Below are 20,123 nucleotides of genomic sequence, written 5' to 3' on the forward strand. Positions count from 1 at the left end.
AAATACCCCGGAAAAATCCACAAGGGAAAAAAAAGTCGCACATAACAGATAAAGAGCAGATGTGATTGTGGCAGGTTTTTGCGTCCAACGTGGGGCTGGCGCAGTCGACAGGATCAAGAGCGCTCGGCGAATCGGGCTTCCGCGACTCTGCCAACTTCGCACGGCCCGTCAAAACAGCTCGCCTCTGATGTCTTAGAGAGCGGCTGAAAGCAACACGCACTTCTTCAGCGAAAATCAGACCAAAGGGTTGGCGTGCCCGCTTGCGAGCTGCGCCTCTGATCTCATTTTGCATCAACCGACTGGCTAACCAAACGCATCCTTAACAGGGGGTCTGGCTATGAGTGGCTGCACCTAGTTGGGTGGCTGGTTGGTTGCTGGGGAAAGGAAATAGCACAGTATCTGTCTCACGTCTAGGCGGATACCTGAACCGCGCCGTAAGGGAAGGGATAAAGGAGGGACAGAGAGAAGACAGGAAGAAGTAGTGGATGGCTCCGGAATAATTTCGACCACCTGGGGATCTTTAACGTGCACTGACATCGCACAGCACACGGGCGCATTTGCGTTTCGCCTCCACCGAAACGCAGCCGCCGAGGTCGGGTTCGAGCCCGCGTACTCCGGATCAGTAGCCGAGCGCTCTAACCACTGAGCCACCGTGGCGGGTCGAAGCGAGGAAATCGGGAGGTCTACCGGGACAGTGTGGCCACAGGTGAAGTGGAGAGGATTCATCAGAGACATCGACTACATATGAAAATGAGAGAACGCTGTGGAGAAGAAATAAGAGCGGCTGGCTAAAAAAATCTGTCACTAAGGGCAGGTAGTAATAGGAACGCCTGCAGCGTACCTGACCAGCCCACGGTATCAAGAGCGCAACCTCCAGAGTAAGAGCTGGCTCGGAAAACACTACGCGGAACGACACTCCAAAGACGTATACCGCGCCACCAAGTCAAACAACGTCCGCCCGAACAGGGGTGAGCTACGGCTCACGGCCGAACACTTGATCGAGCTTCTTCCTTGAGGAAAACCGGTACAATTTCTGAGCGCCCCTGCGTCTGAAAACAACGCGTCGTCGCGAGGCGACCCATCCGAAAGGATGGCCGCAACCAGCAGCTGTGGTCGATGCGGCGACATGACTAGGTCACAGCACAAATCTGTCTTCGCCAGCTTCACTGAGTGTGGCTACTAAGCAAAGTGCGCGTGCATCCACTGGCGCAAACAGCGTCTGTAGTAAAAAAAGCGGCACCGTGGGTCCTTATTACACCGTGACCATCTGAGGACACTGGTCTCTCTCGGAGGTATCACAGCGGGCCAGTTGCAGAACTGCACTTAAAAACCGCAGACGTATCCTTGCCGACGGGATTAAGGCTAAGCTGGCAGACAGGCGGCGTTTGCCAGCTCTTCATTAACTCTCAGGGCTGTTTTGCAGATTCAGGGCATATGCGCAGTTTGTATGTAAACTGTGGCGCCGCGATCCGCGCAACTTTGGCGGCCTTGAGCAGAAAGGGCGAGGGAAAGTACAGCACCAACCTTCAAGTCTCCTTCACGCCTTTGAATCGCTGTGAAGCAACTTCGAGCGTATTTTAAGCGAGCACACGGGAGGGGAAAGGCCATGACCTCAGCCTTTTCACCTTGCGCACGCCTGTGACCATCACGGCTCTCGCGACCGGTATGGTTACATTTGTCCCAGTGGACTACGGTGCTCGAGCAGCGCGCAGCAGACGTAGCCATGAAAACAAACCGCACGCCTACCTCGTGTCACGTTGCATATAAACCAGCGAGGAAAAAAAAAAAAACAGCCTCCATTCTGTGCACGCAAGCAATCGACGACGACGGCCCCAGACAGTTACAACCGGTATAGCTTGCAATTTTTTTTTTCTCGGTCGTCGTCTGTTATAGGAACACCGCCTGCGTCTGTCTGCCATTCCGTGCGCAAGAAGCGATCGGTGGGCCCGCCATCGCTCCGCCACCAGCGGCCAAGAAGCCATTCGTGTCGATCGAGCTTTATGGAGACCTTGGAGGATCCCAGAGACGAACACGCACGCCACTGCTTCCACCCCCTCCTCGCTCGCTCACCCGGCAAACGACCGGCGCGCGCCCGCTGGTCGTCTGCTCCGGCAGACGTCGGACCGCCATTTCCTTTTCGACGCGCCGCCGCCACTCCGTACGCACACAGTGCGCAGCTGTCGCCGCGGTCGCAATGAACGCGACCGGTTGCCGCCATACAACCGGCAGAGGGGGTCATCGAGGAGGGAACGTGGTTTTTGTTTTTTACGCCAACACCTCGACGCCGCACCGTCTGCGCCGACGAGGCAGCGGGAAAGGGGGGGGGGGGGGGTGGCAACGGTCTGCGGCGTCGGCCACATTCAATAAGCACGCCGTACGCACGTGCCGCAGCGGCGGAGGCGGCGGCACCTTGTGGCACATTTCTCCCCACAACAAACGGAGCAGCGCGTTAATCTTGGCTCGGTACAGCACGCCAGACGCGCGCCACTTTCGATGTCCCCCAACGAGAGGATGCGCGAATTGAACGACGCTGATCGAAACCGTTCGCATGCACGCGGCGAATACCGAGGAACCCAAGCGCGAAATGGCGACAGGAGGCGCCCGCGTCGATCTCCGCCATCGGACGATTTGCAGTCGCCGTGCCGCCACACTGTTAGGCCTACTGCACCGAGTGCAAGGCGTGGACGACGAGAACGGGCACGCGTGCCGCTTGCAAAAATTTCTCTGGACAATCAGTCTATAGACGTCCACAAACTGTACATAATGTCTATAAACATTCTGAAGGCAAACCCTATAGACTAGTTTCTAGACAATACAAATCCTATAAGCAGAATACACAACCTGTAGATGGCTATACACTTCAAAGGCTAGTCTATAGACAGTCTGTATACTGCAAATAGACGAAAGTAAGTATCCATAGCAAGACAGTAGTCCAAGAAATCTATAAGGAGCTGTAACCGCTTCGCTATCAACGAACGTCAGAAAGAAGACACTGGCAGCGAAAAAACACCTAGGTGTCGCTTTGCAAAGCGCTGCTAAGAACGCTTGCAGTGTGCCTTGTAAAAGTATCTGGAGCACGTGGACATCTGCAGGGTTGCACCAGAGCCGGATTTGAAAGAAGGAAACTGCGGTGGACCCCATTTTTTGGCGAAAAAAGATGCAGGGTTCACAGAAGGCCCCTTCCTCCCCCGCTCCAAGAGTGCCCATAAATCCACCCCTTGGATGGGCAGGTAACCATGGCTGCCGACCGCGTATATACCGCAATGACTCGGTGCGAAACCAACAGATGGGAATTTCTGGATGCAGGGCAAATAAATGACGCCAGCAGTATGAGATTTCTTTGCCTGTATCCCCCTGGAGACGTGTGCGCCCACCCAGTGAAACAACAGCTACTCTCCTGTCTTGTTCCATCCCCCTTCTCAGTTCCACGTAGACCGACCGGCACGTGGTCCGCCGACCTGAAACGCTGCAACGTGGCTGCGAAGACCAGCAGGTATGCGAACTCTCGGCCGACAACAGTGCGTCATCCCTAACGACGTTTACGACAGAACGCCAAATTTCTCGTTTTCGACAGAAAGTTCGTAAAATCTAAACGGATGTTTTTGTGAGGGATGGTATACCCGCCGGAAAGGGGCCACCAAGCTGGTGGGAAAATGAAATAGGGTGACATGTTAGACCCATGTTTCAACTGCAAAGGTCTTCTGTGGGATGTGTGCATTTCCTCTGCAACCGCACGGTTGAGCTGATGTCGATCCTGATGAGTTATTGCTCCCTCTAACGTGCACTAGAGACTACTCGGCAACCGGGGACCGAGCAGAAAACTGGAGCACACCGGCAGATTATGTGAGCGCCACATGGGAGGGGTCTTTTCCCTGCAGCGGGAGTAGAGAGGCTGATGATGATAATGTCATCAGAAACACTGCGGATCAACATCGCATGAGCAAACCGCACATCGACGCTTTTATAGATGGCGTCGAACGTGAAGGCCCCCGTGCAACGACATGCGTTCACACACGCGATTGCGACGCAGCAAGCAATCTCTATACGCCCCACGTCCCCTCAGTTATTGTTCCCTCCCGCTGTTCTCAATGACTCACCAAGAGCGCGGCCCGGACTGCGTGAGCGCATCGCCCGAAGAACAACAGCGCCGCGCGTGGCTAATTCAGGAAAACCGCGGTCCTTGAGGCCGGCCGATCAAAGGCCGGGTTGAAAGAAACGGCAGGCCACCGATGACCCGCGGGGTATGCGCAAACACGCATCGAGAGAGCGCCGCCGAGGGAGCAGCCGCCGAAGAATGCTGGTCCCGAAAATACCGCCCCGCACAACAGAGACCGAGAACACATGGCCACCGGGGCCCAGACGCCGCCGCCGCATAGCTATAAAGAGGGGGGGGGGGGGGGGGGGGGGGGGGGGGGGATGCCGAGACGGGCGGCGACGATCGGCCACGGAGCGCCCCGCTGTAGGCGGTACCCCTGGCCTCCGCGCAGTTATGGGAGTCTCCTCAAGGCAAGAAAGCCGTCAACAACGAAACGACCGGTATAGCGAAACAAGCGCGATTTCCCCCGTTATAGCCCACGTGGAAAATTCTTGTATTTATTCCGGGTGACCGATTGAAATTGAAAACTGGTTTTTGGGAAAGTAAATGGCGCAGTATCTATCTCGCATATCGGCTGACACCTGAACCGCGCCGTAAGGAAAGGGACAGATGAGGGACTGAGAAAAAAGAAAGATGAGCCGTTGTGGAGGGCTCCGGTATAACTTCCACCACCTGGGTGGTCTTTAACGTGCACAGACATCGCACTGCACACGGGCGCCTTTGCGTTTCGCGTCCATCGAAACGCGGCCGCCGCGGTCGGGTTCGAACCCGGGTACTCCGGATCAGTAGCCGAGCGCCCTAACCACTGAGCCACCGCGGCGAGTGTGACTGATTGCTACAATATGGCATTATAGCACTAGCAAGACTTTCACAGCCCCTTTTGCACGCTTTACAAGTCTTCCAAAGTTGACGCAAGATAGAGCCGCCAAAAACTTCACCTACACGACAGGCTGCTCCAGTTGCAGTGCTGTGTCCGCTTCCGTGACAGTTTCAGTGGAGACAAGGCTTCCGTGACAACACAAGGAATCATAAGGTGGACCAAAGTTTTCATCGCAAATTCCGTATAGCCGCGTCTACAAGCGAATTTCACGGGTACTGTGTGCTTGAACACAGCGAAGCCGATGCAGGAGTGGTCACAGAGATTCAATGGTATAATTTTAATTTTCAACATTCGCGTCCCTCGACCACGCATGACCACATCGAACGATTGTCGAATAAGCTCGCGCACACTGCTTTCAAGTGTACCACGCAATCAGTGGTGACAGCATTGAAATAATTGATAATTGGTTTTGGGGGAAAGTAAATGGCGCAGTATCTGTCCCGTATATCGTTGGACACCTGAACCGCGCCGTGAGGGAAGGGATAAACGACGGAGTGAAATAAGAAAGATATGCCGTAGTGGAAGGCTCCGGAATAATTTCGACCACCTGGGGATATTTAACGTGCACTGACATCGGACAGCACCCGGGCGCCTTAGCGTTTTTCCTCCATAAAAACGCAGCCGCCGCGGTCGGGTTCGAACCCGGGAACTCCGGATCAGTAGCCGAGCGCCCTAACCACTGAGCCACCGCGGCGGATTGACAGCACTAAAACAAAATTCATTTTGGGGGATAAACACGGCCAGGTTAAGAGGAGAGGTATGCAAAACATGTCCTTTTATAGCGGTAGCGTAGCAGGGGGCGGCAGAAAGTTAGGTGGGCGGATGAGATTAAGAAGTTTGCAGGCATAGGGTGGGCGCAGCTGGCAAAGGACAGCGTTAATTGGAGACACATGGGAGAGGCATTTGCCCTGCAGCGGGCGTAGTCAGGCTGATGACGGATGTTGAGCGGTATCGAAGTGCAGTTGCACTTGCTTCGCATCTACTGTCCGTTATGTAGAGTGGACACACAAGAGGGTTTTGTAGCGCCCACGTAAGCAAGAATTACGACTGACACGAAAGAAGGCGCCATGTGCTGCTTGGCGCCGTCTGTCGTGCATGCAGCGACGAGCCAACATTCTGAATATTCCACAACACAACGCGAAGAAGAATGCACGGAGGGAGGAAGAGGCTATGCAGAAAACTGCAGCACAACCCCGCGCGTGTCATCAGCAGAGCGATGGAGCACTGTGACTCCCAACACAAAGGAGTCAATGTGTAGTCGAAACACGAGGCGAATGTTTCTTTTCTTCAGTAAGTGCATTGTCCCTTCGTGTAACTTCTCCCGACTTAACTAGATATAACCACGCTATAACCTGCAGCTCCTGCATACTTCGTGAAGCCGATTTGCAGCCCTGTAACTGTTAAAACGTTAGGCCCGTTTCACATGCATGCGATTTTCTCCTGCGACACTGCGAATTCCGTCGGTCTGCGACTGAGGAGGGCCGTCGGTCTAGTCGCAGACGGACTGCGATCGAGTTCCGTCCGGTTGGAATTCAGTCGCAGTGTGGGTGTGTTCGCTCTGCGACTAACCATTGCGGAGCGCAGAGACTGCGTGCAGTCACGTGGGAGCTGTTACCGCGGTGGAAGCAAAACTGTTTATTCTAATCAAAACATGCGAAATATTGCCTTGCATCTAAAAATACGCTGGTCGTAACATCATGAACACATTCTGCGTGACGTTCCTGTCGCGTTTAATAATGGGTTGCCTATGCAAACCCTGCCCGTCCCTCCGACCGAATTCGCTGCGTCGGTGTTGCATGTGAAAGCAGTGACCGAAAATCGCACTGCGGCCTCACCGGCTACACCGAATATTTTCGGTCCAGTCGCAGCATGTGAAACGGGCCTTAGGCACACGGGTCGTCCTTGGCCTGCTGCTCCCTCCTCGGTAGCAGACATGGCCGCTAATTAAATGATAAACGGAATGACCATTTCTACCAGAAAAAAAAAATTACGCTTATTTGGAAAAAACAGCGCAGCGCACCTTAGGACACGTACAGAGGCAGGTGTAACGACACCAACGCTGGTTTCAAATATTTCTTTTGTTGCAGAGTGACAATATATATAGGAAAAGTGGGCGGGAATGAATACATGGGAAGCAGCTGCTTGGTTGGCACGCGACAGAAAGATAACCGAGGTGAAAAAACACGAGGTGATAAAGTGCAACTGGGAGTGTATAAAAGGTAAGGGCTGGTAAAGGATGGCGCCGAAAGGCAGTAACAGAGTGACAAATGACAATGTGCGATAACAACATGAAAATATGGAGCAAAAGCCAAAAGGGCGTCACAAGCAGTGAAGATAAAAATGCATTAAAATGTCCAAAAAAGGCTGTTAAAAGCCGAATGACAATTAAAATCCATTAAAAGAGTCAAAAAGGCCATTAAAACAGGAGGAAAAACCGATGCCAAAAGGGCCAATAAGTGCTAAAGGTTGAATTCAGGACCTATCCAATAAAACATCGAGGTTAGGATACGACTAATTACTCCAACGAAACCTGGCTCAAATATTCTAATTCCCCTTTTGTTAGAGCTATCGATGGTGTGCTCACATAATCTTCTAGCTTTAGAATGTGGGCGGCTTCTATAATTTCAGGAGTGAGTTGATGTGCATTCTTCGCCATGACAGTGCATTCATGAAAAAAGGGCTCACAGGAACGGGAGGGGCATTTTAAGCAGTGGACTCCCAGGTTTCTCTTTGCAGTGTTGTAAACATTATTGGAAAGCTCCATAAGACGATCATTGAGCCAACACCCGGTTTGACCCACGTAAGCCTTGCCACAGCTCAAAGCAATTTTATAAACCACACCAAGTTCGCAAGGAACGAAAGGTGCTTGGCGTTTGACTTGGCAGGCTGGCCCTCGCAACGCTGGGGCATTCACTCTGCGACAAAGCTTGGATAGCTTGTCGGGCACCGAGAACACAACACGGACACCTGCTAATTTATGCCCGACTTTTTTTGAGCCTGCGAGAAAGGTTGTGCAGGAAAGACACCATAGCCACCTTGTGCTGGTGGTGTGGGCCAGCAATCCCTTCTCTTCCTCTCGTTATATCTGCTTCTGTCCGTGTCCTAAGGTGCGCTTTTTTTTTTTTGCAAATATGAACTACCAGCTAGCCCGTTTTACCGCCCTTGTAAAAATTACCCGCAGGCTATGGTGTACATAGATTACCAGGGCTTCTTCAGGACCTTCGACGAATCACGGACTGGCCCGACAAAGGCATTCCCTGTGGAATGAACTACGAGTCAGCACAACCACTTTCGCCACTCGTATAAGAAAGTACAAACAGTACATTCAAAAGTTCCCGGGCCGAAACCAAGCTGAGCCTCTTACGAGTCTAACACGCGTTTTTAAGAAGTGAGCTCGGTAAACAAACTTCAGTGCCGAACGTTTCACACAGCCAACCACAAACGCTTTCGCGAAGCTCACATTAACGCCTTGGACAGGTGCCTACAAAAGTTTTCGAAACACTGAAATAACGAGAAAAAAAACCTAAATGTCTCGCCGACCAGAGTCGCAGCTAGGCACTGACTGGTGCATCGTGTAGTTCTCGCAGAAGTTCAAATCGCACCCTTCACTTTGTGGCTGCACGCTTACCTGCCCAGCACTTAAGCAGTGTTGTAATATGTGTTCCAAAAACTTCCGGGCATCCGAACTTCCCCGTTTTTCTTTTGTTTTTTCCCGGCCCCGAGCTGCGTCATGTGCCTCGCAAGAGACGGGAAACTAGCCTTGTTTTTCTTTCTGGGGACAAACCACCTGCCTCTTATTTGCTTTCAAAGCTAATCCGATGCAGGCACCATTGAACCGGAACGAATCTCGGCGGCCGGAAGCGAGCCTCCGTCAATGGACGAGCAGGGGACAAACGGACGATGACGCGCGGAATCAGTTTCCCGCTGACTTATGACGTCCGCTTCACGGGCCGGCAGTCCGCGACATTCGTTCAGGACAGCGAACATCTATTCCGCTTCCCGCCTTGCACGCCCCGATACCACGACGCTCATTGCCCACCATTGAAGGGCATATACTATATGCATCAATTATGCGCATGCGCACATGACGGCGTAATGACCGAGCCACACACGGCGAATTGTGCGCTTGACGAGGAACACGTTGTCACAGGGAAAGCACAGCCGCCGGATATTCACGCAGTGTCGACACAGGCACAGTACTTTCACAGCGCTCACTCGAACCCCTATGATTAGTGGAGAGCAAGTCCATGCATTGTAGACACCAAGACGGAACACCTAAATAGTACTGCAGCGCTGATTACAGCTCGAATCTGGCACGAAGCTTCCTGCAGATTAATGTCCCTTCAAAAAAGCCGACTGCCTAAGGCGGTACTTTGAGCTTTAACAAACACACGCGCGCACAAAATCCCAATGTTACAGACCTTTTCACAACCCTCGAAGCAGTGTTTTTTGGGCTGGAGACAACGTGAGTGATATTAATCAACTCTCTCCTGTGCTACAAGCGCAGTCGATCGTACAATACGGTGGCGCCCCTAGACCCTTTTACACAAAGTTCTGGTTTAATGGGGTTTAACATCCCAAAGCGACTCAGGCTATGAGGGACGCCGCAGTGAAGGGCTCCGGAAATTTCAACCACCTGGGGTACTTTAACGTGCACTCACATCGCACAGTACACGGGCCTCTAGCATTTCGCCTCCATCGAAATTCGACCGCCGCGGCCGGGATCGAACCCGCATCTTTCGGGTCAGCAGCCGAGCTCCATAACCACTGAGCCACCGTGGCGGCTTATGCAAAGTTCTATATATACCAGGTGTCCCAGCTAAGTGTAACGAAGCTTTTAAAAAGCACTGACCTAGCCGCGTGAAACCAACTGATGGTTGTTTAGAGTCCCGTGAACTAGTCTGCTGTACTTTTTCTTCAAAGTTAATTAGTTAAGCTTAATTAGCTGACAACTTTTTGGCGTTCACAAACAAAGTTTCAATACAGGCGCTCCGTCCCGTGTATCTACCTTGTGGTCTGTCTGTTTTCGCGCCTGTAATCCAAAGATGTACCAACTTGCCCAGCAAGACGTTCTTTTAAGAAGTTATAGATCGCTTTGGAAAACAGCCGAGTGAAACGTTTGCACCTAGATATCGTTTACGTACTTTTTTTACCGGCCTTAAACCATAACTCGCACAATGAAAAAAGATTCCACGAGACAGCGGTGCACTTCAACGTCCCGAGACGCGTCTCCAAGAACAACTTTCTTCTGGAGTGTTCTTCCCGACGAGACGTTGCGTGCACACTGGGGCAAGGATGTTAGCCAGCAGCTAATCACGTGATAGCTTTCTTTTAAGGCCAATAAATACAGCTGCGTAAACAGTATACTTGCTGGAAACAGTGCTGCTAGCGGATCAACAACTTTTCCATTCTTATGGAACATGGTACCTGCGCAAGAGACAAGGACGAAGGGAGAAGAAAACACGAACGCCGAACTTCAACTGAAATTCATTTCACACTTGCCGGACTTTTATATACAGAGAAAAGCGCCACTATCGCCACCAACCGTTCAAAGCTATCAACACACACCGGTCCAGAAATGACGAATGCATCTAAACAAAGGCAAATCAACCAACTGCGTACAAAAGCACATCGCAGACTTCTTTTTCTTTTTTACCTGCCTGAACCTACAATCACATTTGCCTGCAAATAATCAATTTCCTTTTTTGAAGGATACACGTGTTCTGCGCAGGTTCGGCACACAGCGAAGCCGGGAAATTTTCGAAGCCCTATGTATCTTGAATGAAAAAGATAATTGTGTCAGTGCCCCATCTGTCGCGCTTGGAAAAAAGGAAATTGATTATTTGCAGGCAAATGTGATTGTAGGTTCAGGCAGGTAAAAAAGAAAAAAAAGAAGTCTGCGATGTGCTCCTGTACGCAGTTGGTTGATTTGCCTTTGTTTAGGTTAGATGCATTCGTCATTTGTGGCCCAGCGTGTGTAGATAGCTTTGAACGGTTGGTGGCGATATAGGCGCTTCTCTGTACATAAAAGTCCCGCAAGTGTTCAAATAAATTTCAGTTGAAGTCCGGCGTTCGTGTTGTCTTCTCCCTTCGCCCTTGTCTCTTGCGCTGGTGCCATGTTCCATAATAATGCAAACAACCAACTAGCCCAGCTGTCTACCCTTAGTAACTTTTCCACTAACACTTTGTTCTTCGAGTCAATAATTAAAAAGCTAATTAGGATCGACTAATAGCCCTGAAGAACGAGAAAAATACTGCATACTAGGCCGCGCCACTCTGAACAACCCATGGTTGATTTCACGGGGCTGGGACCGTCTTTCTTGAAAGCTTGGTTAAATTTAGCTGGGACACCTGGTGTATATAGGCTCGAATAAATTTGATGGTATTCCATCCCACCTTTGAACTGTAGCTGTGGTAACAGCATAATTTGCCGGAAGGCTAATTTACCCATAGATTGCCAGAGGGCGCTGAAAAAGATCTCGCCTCGCCCTGCGGTTGACGCGTCGATTACAACGACGCTTAGTTTTCTTTTATTTCAATTTTACGCGTCGCGTGTTCGGTGCTACCTTCGAGTGGCTCTACCAAAACGCCCGCCTCCTATATGCACTGCCAACAAAACAAACAGTTGAGAAAAAAATCACAGAAGCGTGCCACGCAAACGACGGCGTTGCATGCGGACGCATATACATACAGCAGGCAGGCAGAACGCGCGCGCACCACATGTTCCACTCCACGGTCCGCCGCTTCTCGCAGAAAACGGTTCGGAAGGTCGTTATGCAGAGCAGCACGAAGAGAGTACGCGGCAGACCAGACGCGACAGCCACCAAAACAGCGAGGCAAAAGAAACAACAACAAAAAAAACACCGCGGTGGCAGCGACGACGAGCAAGGCGCGCGGGTTGGAATCGCTCCAGGAGCCGCCTCTTCCCCTCCTAACCCCTTCAACGACCAAACACGCGGTGGTGGCCCCGGAGACTTATAAACGTTTACAATTTGTACGCCAGAAGCGCGCAAAGCGCCTCCCGAGGCATGCGTCATCCGCCTATCGGGATCCACCAATAAGAGTGCTTGAACGTGACGTCAGGGGGGCCACGACCCTGACTGCACAAAGAGGCTTACATCTGGAGGAGGATCCAGGCAGGGGTATACATATCGCCAGCCAAAATTGCTAAGAACCCAGGTGACGAAAAATGTATCGACTGTGGGGAAAGGGGTACACTAAACCACATTACTTGGGAATGTCTTAGCTCACCAGGGGCTAAGGAAGAAATAGTTTTGAAGCCTGGGAGGCGCTGCTGCGGAGCGAGGACCCCAACGCGCAGCGCAAAGCCACCCGCGTGGCGGCTGAGGCCGTGAAGCATCAGCTACACCGTCCGTCCTCAGCCGACGGCCTCTCCTTCTGATCGCGCTTAGGCCTGAGAGGGGGTAGGGAGGCCCCCATCTGCCGGAAATAGTTTTTCTGAACTGAACTGCCTCCACGGGACAGGTGTGGCGATAAGTGGAATGGATTAGGGGAGAACAGACTTACCCCCCGCTCCTACAGCCGGTCCACCAACTCTGCAGTCAGAGGCACAGCCTGGCGTTGTACGCGAATCACTTATAAGTGCGAAAGCAATACTTCACTAGCACCCCTGAAAAAGCCGGTGTCTCTCTGAAGCATTTCAGACACCTGCAGAAATGAAACAGGTGTTGCTGCGAATGATCTTCGAACACGCGGCGGCGCGGACAGGTCAGCTTCGCTGGCCACTGCACGAGAACACTAGCTATCACCGCAGCCGATCACGCTAGAGGCCCGTGTGCTGTGCGATGTCAGTGCACGTTAAAGAGCCCCCAGGTGGTCGAAATTTCCGGAGCCCTTCATTACGGCGTCTCTCATAGCCTGAGTCGCTTTGGGACGTTAAACTCCCATAAACCAAACCTGTAACACTGCAACTGCAACACGCTATCGCGCTGTGCATTACACGTCGTTGTCTTCATCAACTTTTATGTGTGCGCAAAAGTCACTAAAGGAAAGGAAATGCGCTCAGCTGGCTCCTTGCGCGGGTGGACACCTCAATCGCGCTTGGGGTACTTGGCGATGGTGTCCACTAGCACTAACTTGCTTTCGCAAAATATTTAGTGCTTAGAAATGCTAAACCACTAGCAATTTTTTTCTGACCCTGACGACTCGTGGTTCGTTGACGACCCTCACGATTTGGACTAATTAAGGAATAGCCCGCTCGGATGGCAATTGTGGCACAATAGTCTAGCCATTAGCAGGATTCTATTCATTTTCCTTTATTAACCACTGCAGCCATTTCCCTCTAGTAGGATACAACTTTATTAAAAAGAAACACCAGTTGCTAACACTGGGCCACGGTCCACGGAGTTTTGTATTACTCCGCAGGCCAGTTGGAACAGTACACGAAGTCAGCTTTTTAATGTGCAAGTTAAAGAAGTCAAGTATCAAAATTCTACAGCTTGTAATTCTTTCCTTCTGATAAGCTTCTTGTTCAGGTAACAAGGAAAGTTTCAACAGCGGATTACTTCGTCTTGGAGGAATCTTGAGCGGCGGTCCTGAATGTGGGCGGAGCTTCACTGCAGACTTAAGTTGCATCTATTCTAGTTCAATATAGTTGAATCCGACTGTAGATAAGTCCAAGTCGTGATTAGCGAGGTACATGTAGCAGCTGTGGAAGCCCTAATGTTATTAAAGGTGCCACCATGCAATATGGCACGCCACAAAAGCATAACCAGCCACCACACAGTGTGGCCCAAAAGCACGCCCCCCTATGGGGGCTTTGTAGTTTTCACAAAGGTTGTAGGTTCACGTCTTCCGATAAGGGCACCATTTGTTTTGTTACGCCTGCTCCTGCCGCGTTTGGTGATGAGAGAGGCTGCGCATTAGCACTGACGCACAGTAGCAAGTCACGTGCTTCTGAGCCTCTGTCCGGCGTGTCAAGGTGCGGCCCAAAATGCACACTTCCACCAAAGTGACGTCGGCGCTGCTGATCGCGGTTCCCCGGATGAACATGAACACGGCGATGAACACACGGACAGGACAAAGCTTGACTTTGAACTGTCGCAGTTGAAATCGGCGCAAGTGTTTACTTATTTAGTTTCAGCACAAGACAATGTACACAGCCTGGTGCAGGGAGAGAGGCTAAAGGTTCTTGAAGCCTGACGAGGCCTCTGACCCTATTCAGTTCGCAGCAGTATTGTTACAAAAATATATCACAGGTTACGCTCGTGATTGGCCCCTTCAGCTGCCCAATCACTACTCAAGAGAACGATAACGTTCGACACAGTTTCTGTTTTCCTTACATGCAAAGAGATCCCTACATACACTGCTATACGTATGCTCACTAAAGTCGCCAAGCCCTGGCTTTAACCCGGTAGCTGCCCAGGCGACGAAAACCTCGCTAAATTGAAAACTGGTTATTAGTATTAATAACAATAACAATGGTTTTATGGGGAAAGGAAATGGCGCAGTATCTTCCTCATATATCGTTGGACACCTGAACCGCGCCGTAAGGGAAGGGATAAAGGAGGGAGTGAAAGAAGAAAGGAAGGAGAGGTTCCGTAGTGGAGGGCTCCGGAATAATTTCGACCACCTGGGGATCTTTAAGGTGCACTGACGTCGCACAGCACACGGGCGCCTTAGCGTTTTGCCTCCATAAAACTGGTTCTTGAGGAAAGGAAATGGCGCAGTATGTCCCACATATCGGCGGACACCTGAACCGCGCCTTAAGAGATAAAAAGAGGGAGTGAGAGAAGAAAGGAAGGAAGAGGTGCCGTAGTGGAGGGCTCCGGAATAATTTCTACCACCTGGGCACCTTTACCGTGCACTGTCATCGCACAGCACACAGCTGCCTTTTGCGTTTCGCCTCTATCGAAACGCGGCCGGTTTCGGAACTGAAATTGGTTTTTGGGGCAAGGAAATGGCGCAATAAGTGTCTCGCACCTCGGTGCACACCGGAACCGCGCCGTAAGAAAAGGGAGGATGGTGGGAGTGAAAGAACAGAGAAAGATGTGCCGTAGTATAGAGGGCTCCGGAATAATTTGAGCACTTCGCTGTCAGCTGCACCCGCACAGCAGAAGCGCAAAGAATCTGGCAACTTATTACCAAAAGTAGGACCAATGGTGAATCGATATTTGGCTATTATTTCTGGGCATCCAGGAGGCACAAAACTACTCTAAAATGCTCGAACTGGACAGAGATGCAAATTGTTCTATCGCCTGCAAATGCAGCAGTGCATTAAAAATTTTCGACTGCTCTGCCTATGGAGTTGTCCTTTGGAGCGAGATACTTTCCGGCAGCTCAAGAATCTGTAGAAGCTGACAATTTTGACCTTGCCTCGATAGATACGATGGTAAGGACCAATTGCAATATGAGGAATGGATATATTACTTTTGCAAGCATAGAAAAGACTGCATATATTTGCAATCTGAATCGCACGTGATAATACTCCGGGCATTACAGTCATAACACAGTAATAAACATAACAGCATCACTAATTCAGTGTCCGAATAGGGTTAGCTAAAAGAGCAACTCCAGAGGATGTCCGCAAATTGTTTGCAAATGGCCGCATTATAATTTTCGGACCTCGCTCTGATCCGTGCGCCGAATAGTTTTCCACGATAATCAGTGAAACAAGGGTATAACAGGGGAAATCGGGAAACCGGAACTGAACTTCGACGACCAACAAATGACGTCACGAGTGACCCACATGATGTGGTGGTTGCCTCGTGTGGCAAAACTGGCGACTGTATGAAGAGAGCCAACACTTATCAAAACCAAGGAAAGCCTCGGATCTGGCAGTCCTGATGCAATAGGAGGCGTATGAGGGTTCTCGCACAGCTTTCCGCCCTTCCTGTTCGATCACGTACCACGTGACACCCGCGGTTATGCTGGACGTACTGCGTCCGGCGCTGGTTAATATCGGACAGTCGCCACCGTAGCGAAATTCGGAGGTCGCCGGCTCGTATCCCACCGGTGGCGTATGGTTGCTTTTCTTCTGTTGGCTAACCAATTATCTTGCAGGAGTAAAATATTTCGACTAAGAATTTACGATTATTTACGCAAACAAAAAAACATTCCCCCATGCCTTCCTTAGCTTCGGCGACTTGCCTCTCTTCATATGTATGTCCTAACGAGCCCCGGATTTCCCTACTCGTATCTTATCAATACTGGCGACTGCACGAGGCAACTCAAGTCGTTGTTTGAATGAATAAACGAAAAAGCTGTAAACTTTTAGAGTGCCAGCACTTATAGTGGCCATTCCGTGTAATCGGCCGTTGTGTGCTTGCGTTGGTTGGTTGCTTTTGGGGAAAGGAAATGGCGCAGTATCTGTCTCATATCGTTGGACACCTGAACCACACCGTAAGGGAAGGGATAAAGGAGGGAGTGAAAGAAGAAAGAGGTGCCGTAGTGGAGGGCTCCGGAGTAATTTCGACTACCTGGGGATCTTTAACGTGCACTGACGTCGCACAGCACACGGGCGCCTTAGCGTTTTGCCTCCATAAAAACGCGGCTGTCGCGGTCGGGTTCGAACCCGGGAACTCCGGATCAGTAGCCGAGCGCCCTAACCACTGAGCCACCGCGGCGGGTATTGCGTGTCTGAAGCCAGTTTTGTGGCAGGATGCTCTCCGGGTGGCAGGAAACCTGCCCACCGTGTCAAGCGGCAGCGCATTTAATCAAGAGAGGCTTCTCAGAAAGGCCAACCTGGGTCGCAGCCTAACCCAAGTCCCACCGATGGCAGCACCTGCCACAGAGAAGGGCAGTGGTGCATCTTGACGTGACCGCTGCGCCAGGAGTGGTAGGAAGACTCCCAGGGATCTATAAATGTAGAGGATGGTCGACCAATTCCGCATACTGAACGTTAACCCATTATCGCCATCCGTGAACACTGGATCTGAACACCGGAACCGAAGGGAAAACCGCTCTGCTAGCGCACTTATTTCGCATTTGGCCCAACTACGCAAATCGACCGTCATTTTTTTCTTCCTTTAGCAAAAGCGAATACACACAAGGTGTACCGCTGAAATCGCTCCGCCCATGAAACGGGAAATTAAAAACTAGCGCTGGAACAAAACTTCACTCGATTGTGGAATCTCGTTCAAAGGATCAGAAGAGTGCGGATAACCTACCCTGAAAAGTTTCAGTAAAATGCAACGACACTGAAAAAAAAACGGAGTTGCCCTTTACTCCACCACTCTGATGTGACAGGGTATGACTACAAGAGAGACAAGCGAATGGATGATCCGACGCTCTACGAGCGAAAACAGCAGTCAGTCAGTCAGGAGACCGGTGAGAACTAACTGCTATTTGCTGCAATGGTAAAAGGAGCAGAAAAAAAAAGTAAAAGTAGGAAGCAGCAGCAGCGTTCAGCATCCGGGTGACTCAGCGAGCCAGGTAAGAATGCGCCTGGAACAGGCGTGGTTCGATCCCGGCCACAGCTGGCCGGCTGCAGTCGCGGGTGTTTGTAGTACGTGGTGAGACAAGCAAACGAAGAGGCGTGCCAGGAATGAGTTCCAAGAAAAGGTCTGGAATGAAATTAAACCGAAAAAAAAAACCGTATTGCAACGAAACGGGATCGTGGCATCGAAACGCGCGATGAGCTAGGCAAAGAAAACAGCATGTGGTGAAGCCAAGGTCGAACTAGCGAAGTGCAGACGATCATGTTGGGCTACCTACCGTCAAGCTCGAAAATATGCATTAGGGGGCCGAATTCGAACTCGAGTGAAATAAAAATAGTGAAGACATTGGCCAAGATGGCTCGCAAGGGACACTACATCATCGTCTAGACAGAACAGCAAGAGGCGATGGATCCTGCAGCACATGGTCAGTCGGACGACCCGAGGAGTCTCGCATCACCGGCAAGAGTACGAATTCCGCTCGCACCGCTGCGTACCCTGAGACCGACGTTGCCGAGAAACAATTCGGTCAAACGTGAGCAGCGCGGGATACGCGTCTCGGCAGGGGGCGCTGCTTTCCACTCGTGCGTAGGCCTTGTCCGAGGCGGAGAGCATACGGATGGAAAGTTTCGACGCCGGTCTGCCCCCTCGACACGCGTGAGAAAAATGCGCAAAAAGTCGAGCACTGAGGAGCCGCTATCGCCATCGTCGGCCACAGACGACCGGCCGGAGCCTGCAAGCAGACGACGAGCCGAGCACGGCAGAGGACGCACGGCGGCGAGCCGAAGGAGACGTGCCCAGAATCGCCAAGCACCAAACCGCGGGAGATAAAAAAGACCTCGCCCCGGCACAACCCCCACTGGGCATGCGCGACGAGCCTCTGCCAGGCCGGCGTAGGCAGGTAGCCCCAGCGATAGCGCTAAATGCCACGCACATTCCCTGCCGTCCGCGATCGCGGCCGTACGTCACATACACACACACACGCACATACACACGTCTGTTTTTGGTTGGCGCGTGCGTCGATTTTTTTGCAGCAGGCGCGTACGTTTCTAGCGGGAGAGAGAGCCCGAGGCGACACGGCGGGAGGGGGCCAGCCTGGTCGGTGGGCCGTCCTGAGGGGGCGAACCGCGTTCAACTCGAGCACGTGCGCCCGCACTCAACGTCGTGGGCGGCTAGGCGCACCTCGTGCCGGCGGCGTGCGGCGCAGCAGACGACGTCGGCGGCAGAAGGCGAAGACGGGTTGACAGGGTTGCAACGGTGCTCGGTCGGTGGGAGGCTGCGAGCACAATAGCAGCAGCCGCAGCAGCAGCGCACAAATGTCGCAGGGTCAGGCGCCTTGGTGGGACCGCACCCCGTCGAGCCCGCAGCTGCCGTCCCGCGAGCAGTGCTCCGAGCGCACAACACACACACTCACGGGGAGGACACACGCCTACTAAACCGCATATACTCCGGGCCGGCTCGCGTCAGCAGCGAGGCCCCTCCACAACAAATAGGCGGGAACTAAACGAGTCGCGAATAGGAAAGAAAATAAAAGCGGGGGTGCTCACCGGCAGCGAGCGGCGGCGACCGGCGTTGCAGCAGCGGCAGCAGCAGCAGCAGGAAGAAGAGCGGTTGCGGCAGCGTCCGAGTTGGCAGCAGCCAGGGTCGTCGCATATCCTCGTCCTAGCTGCTGCTGCACTTGGGCGCTTCGTCCGGCGGCCGCGGCACCCACAACATTCTTGCGCGGCGGGCGAAGCACATCTGCGGGGCGGTCCGACCGGGCCGCATGCCGGCTCCCGACTGGGGGGAGCAGCGAGCAGTCGAGCACCACCGCCGCCAGGCGTCGCCGCCGAAGCCTCCTCCTCCTGCACGTAGAGTAGTATTTTAGGCGGCAGCAGTCAGCCTCGCGGCAGCGTGCCTGGTATGCCTCCACGCACCGACAGAAGAACGGGCCGCCGCCGGAAGTCCGGACAGCTGCGAAGCGACAACAAAGCACCGGTTCCGGCAGCTGCTGACCCCCCCTCCACCGCGTGGCGCGCGCGAACCACCGCTGCTCGTCGATACCCGAGTCGCTGCTGCTGCTGCTGCTGCCTCTTCTTCGATTGGCACCAATCGATCGCCGCCCCCCTCGACGGTGTGACCAGGTAGAAGAGGGGAAAGGGAAGTTCCCCCCGCCGGTTACCGCCGAAGGGGGAGGGTGGGGGGGAGGGGGGGTAAGTGGAGCCAGCCTCTGCTGTCATCAATTTCGATGTCACTGCGTTAGCTGACGCGGACAGGTGAGGGAGCCCGCTCGCTGCCACAAGACGCGTCTCATGAGGCAGTTCTTTCCTTGTTGTGTTTCTTGACGTCCCGAAGGGAAAGTAACCGGACGGACAGAGGTCTCCGGGAGTGCGTACTGCGCCGCCTGTCCGGAGGAGGTCGAGACGGTCCAGCGTCAAGACACTGCCACTGTCCAGGCGATCTCACTCCACACCCGCCCTGCCCCCCCAAGGACGCGGCTTTCGCTTACGGTCGGCCAACAAGACTGCCCGGTCAGGCGTAGTTTGATGTCTACCAGTCTGCCCTCTTGTACACGTACAGTGCGGATCACGCTTAGCTGGAACACCGTGTCTGTATAAAAGCGACGATAACAGCCAATATATACGGCGAGTACTAAACAAAAATATCCCGCATGAAGCGTTATAAAGGTATCGTTTGAAGAATGATTAGTCGTCAGGACATGCCGCACCTGAGCTACTATCAATGCCGAAGCACTAATTTGATACTCCCTCCA

The 20,123-nt window shown here is 52.5% G+C and overlaps 1 protein-coding gene across 5 annotated transcripts in view; it reads right to left on the minus strand.

The window, feature by feature from the left end:
* Nucleotides 1-20,123, minus strand: part of LOC144104789 (protein kinase C-binding protein NELL2-like) — a 73,648-nt gene that overhangs the window by 15,088 nt on the left and 38,437 nt on the right. For 4 of the 5 annotated variants that reach the window (XM_077637974.1, XM_077637971.1, XM_077637973.1 and 1 more), the window contains exon 2: nucleotides 18,919-19,215. The exons of the other annotated variant lie outside the window; for it this stretch is intronic. In XM_077637974.1, coding sequence (XP_077494100.1) covers nucleotides 18,919-19,024 — 106 coding nt within the window. In that variant the 5' untranslated portion in view covers nucleotides 19,025-19,215. The remainder of the gene's footprint in view (nucleotides 1-18,918; nucleotides 19,216-20,123) is intronic. 5 annotated transcript variants of the gene reach the window in all.

This window comes from Amblyomma americanum, chromosome 9 (genome assembly GCF_052857255.1).
Source record: "Amblyomma americanum isolate KBUSLIRL-KWMA chromosome 9, ASM5285725v1, whole genome shotgun sequence".
Classification (NCBI taxonomy): Eukaryota; Metazoa; Arthropoda; class Arachnida; order Ixodida; family Ixodidae; genus Amblyomma; species Amblyomma americanum.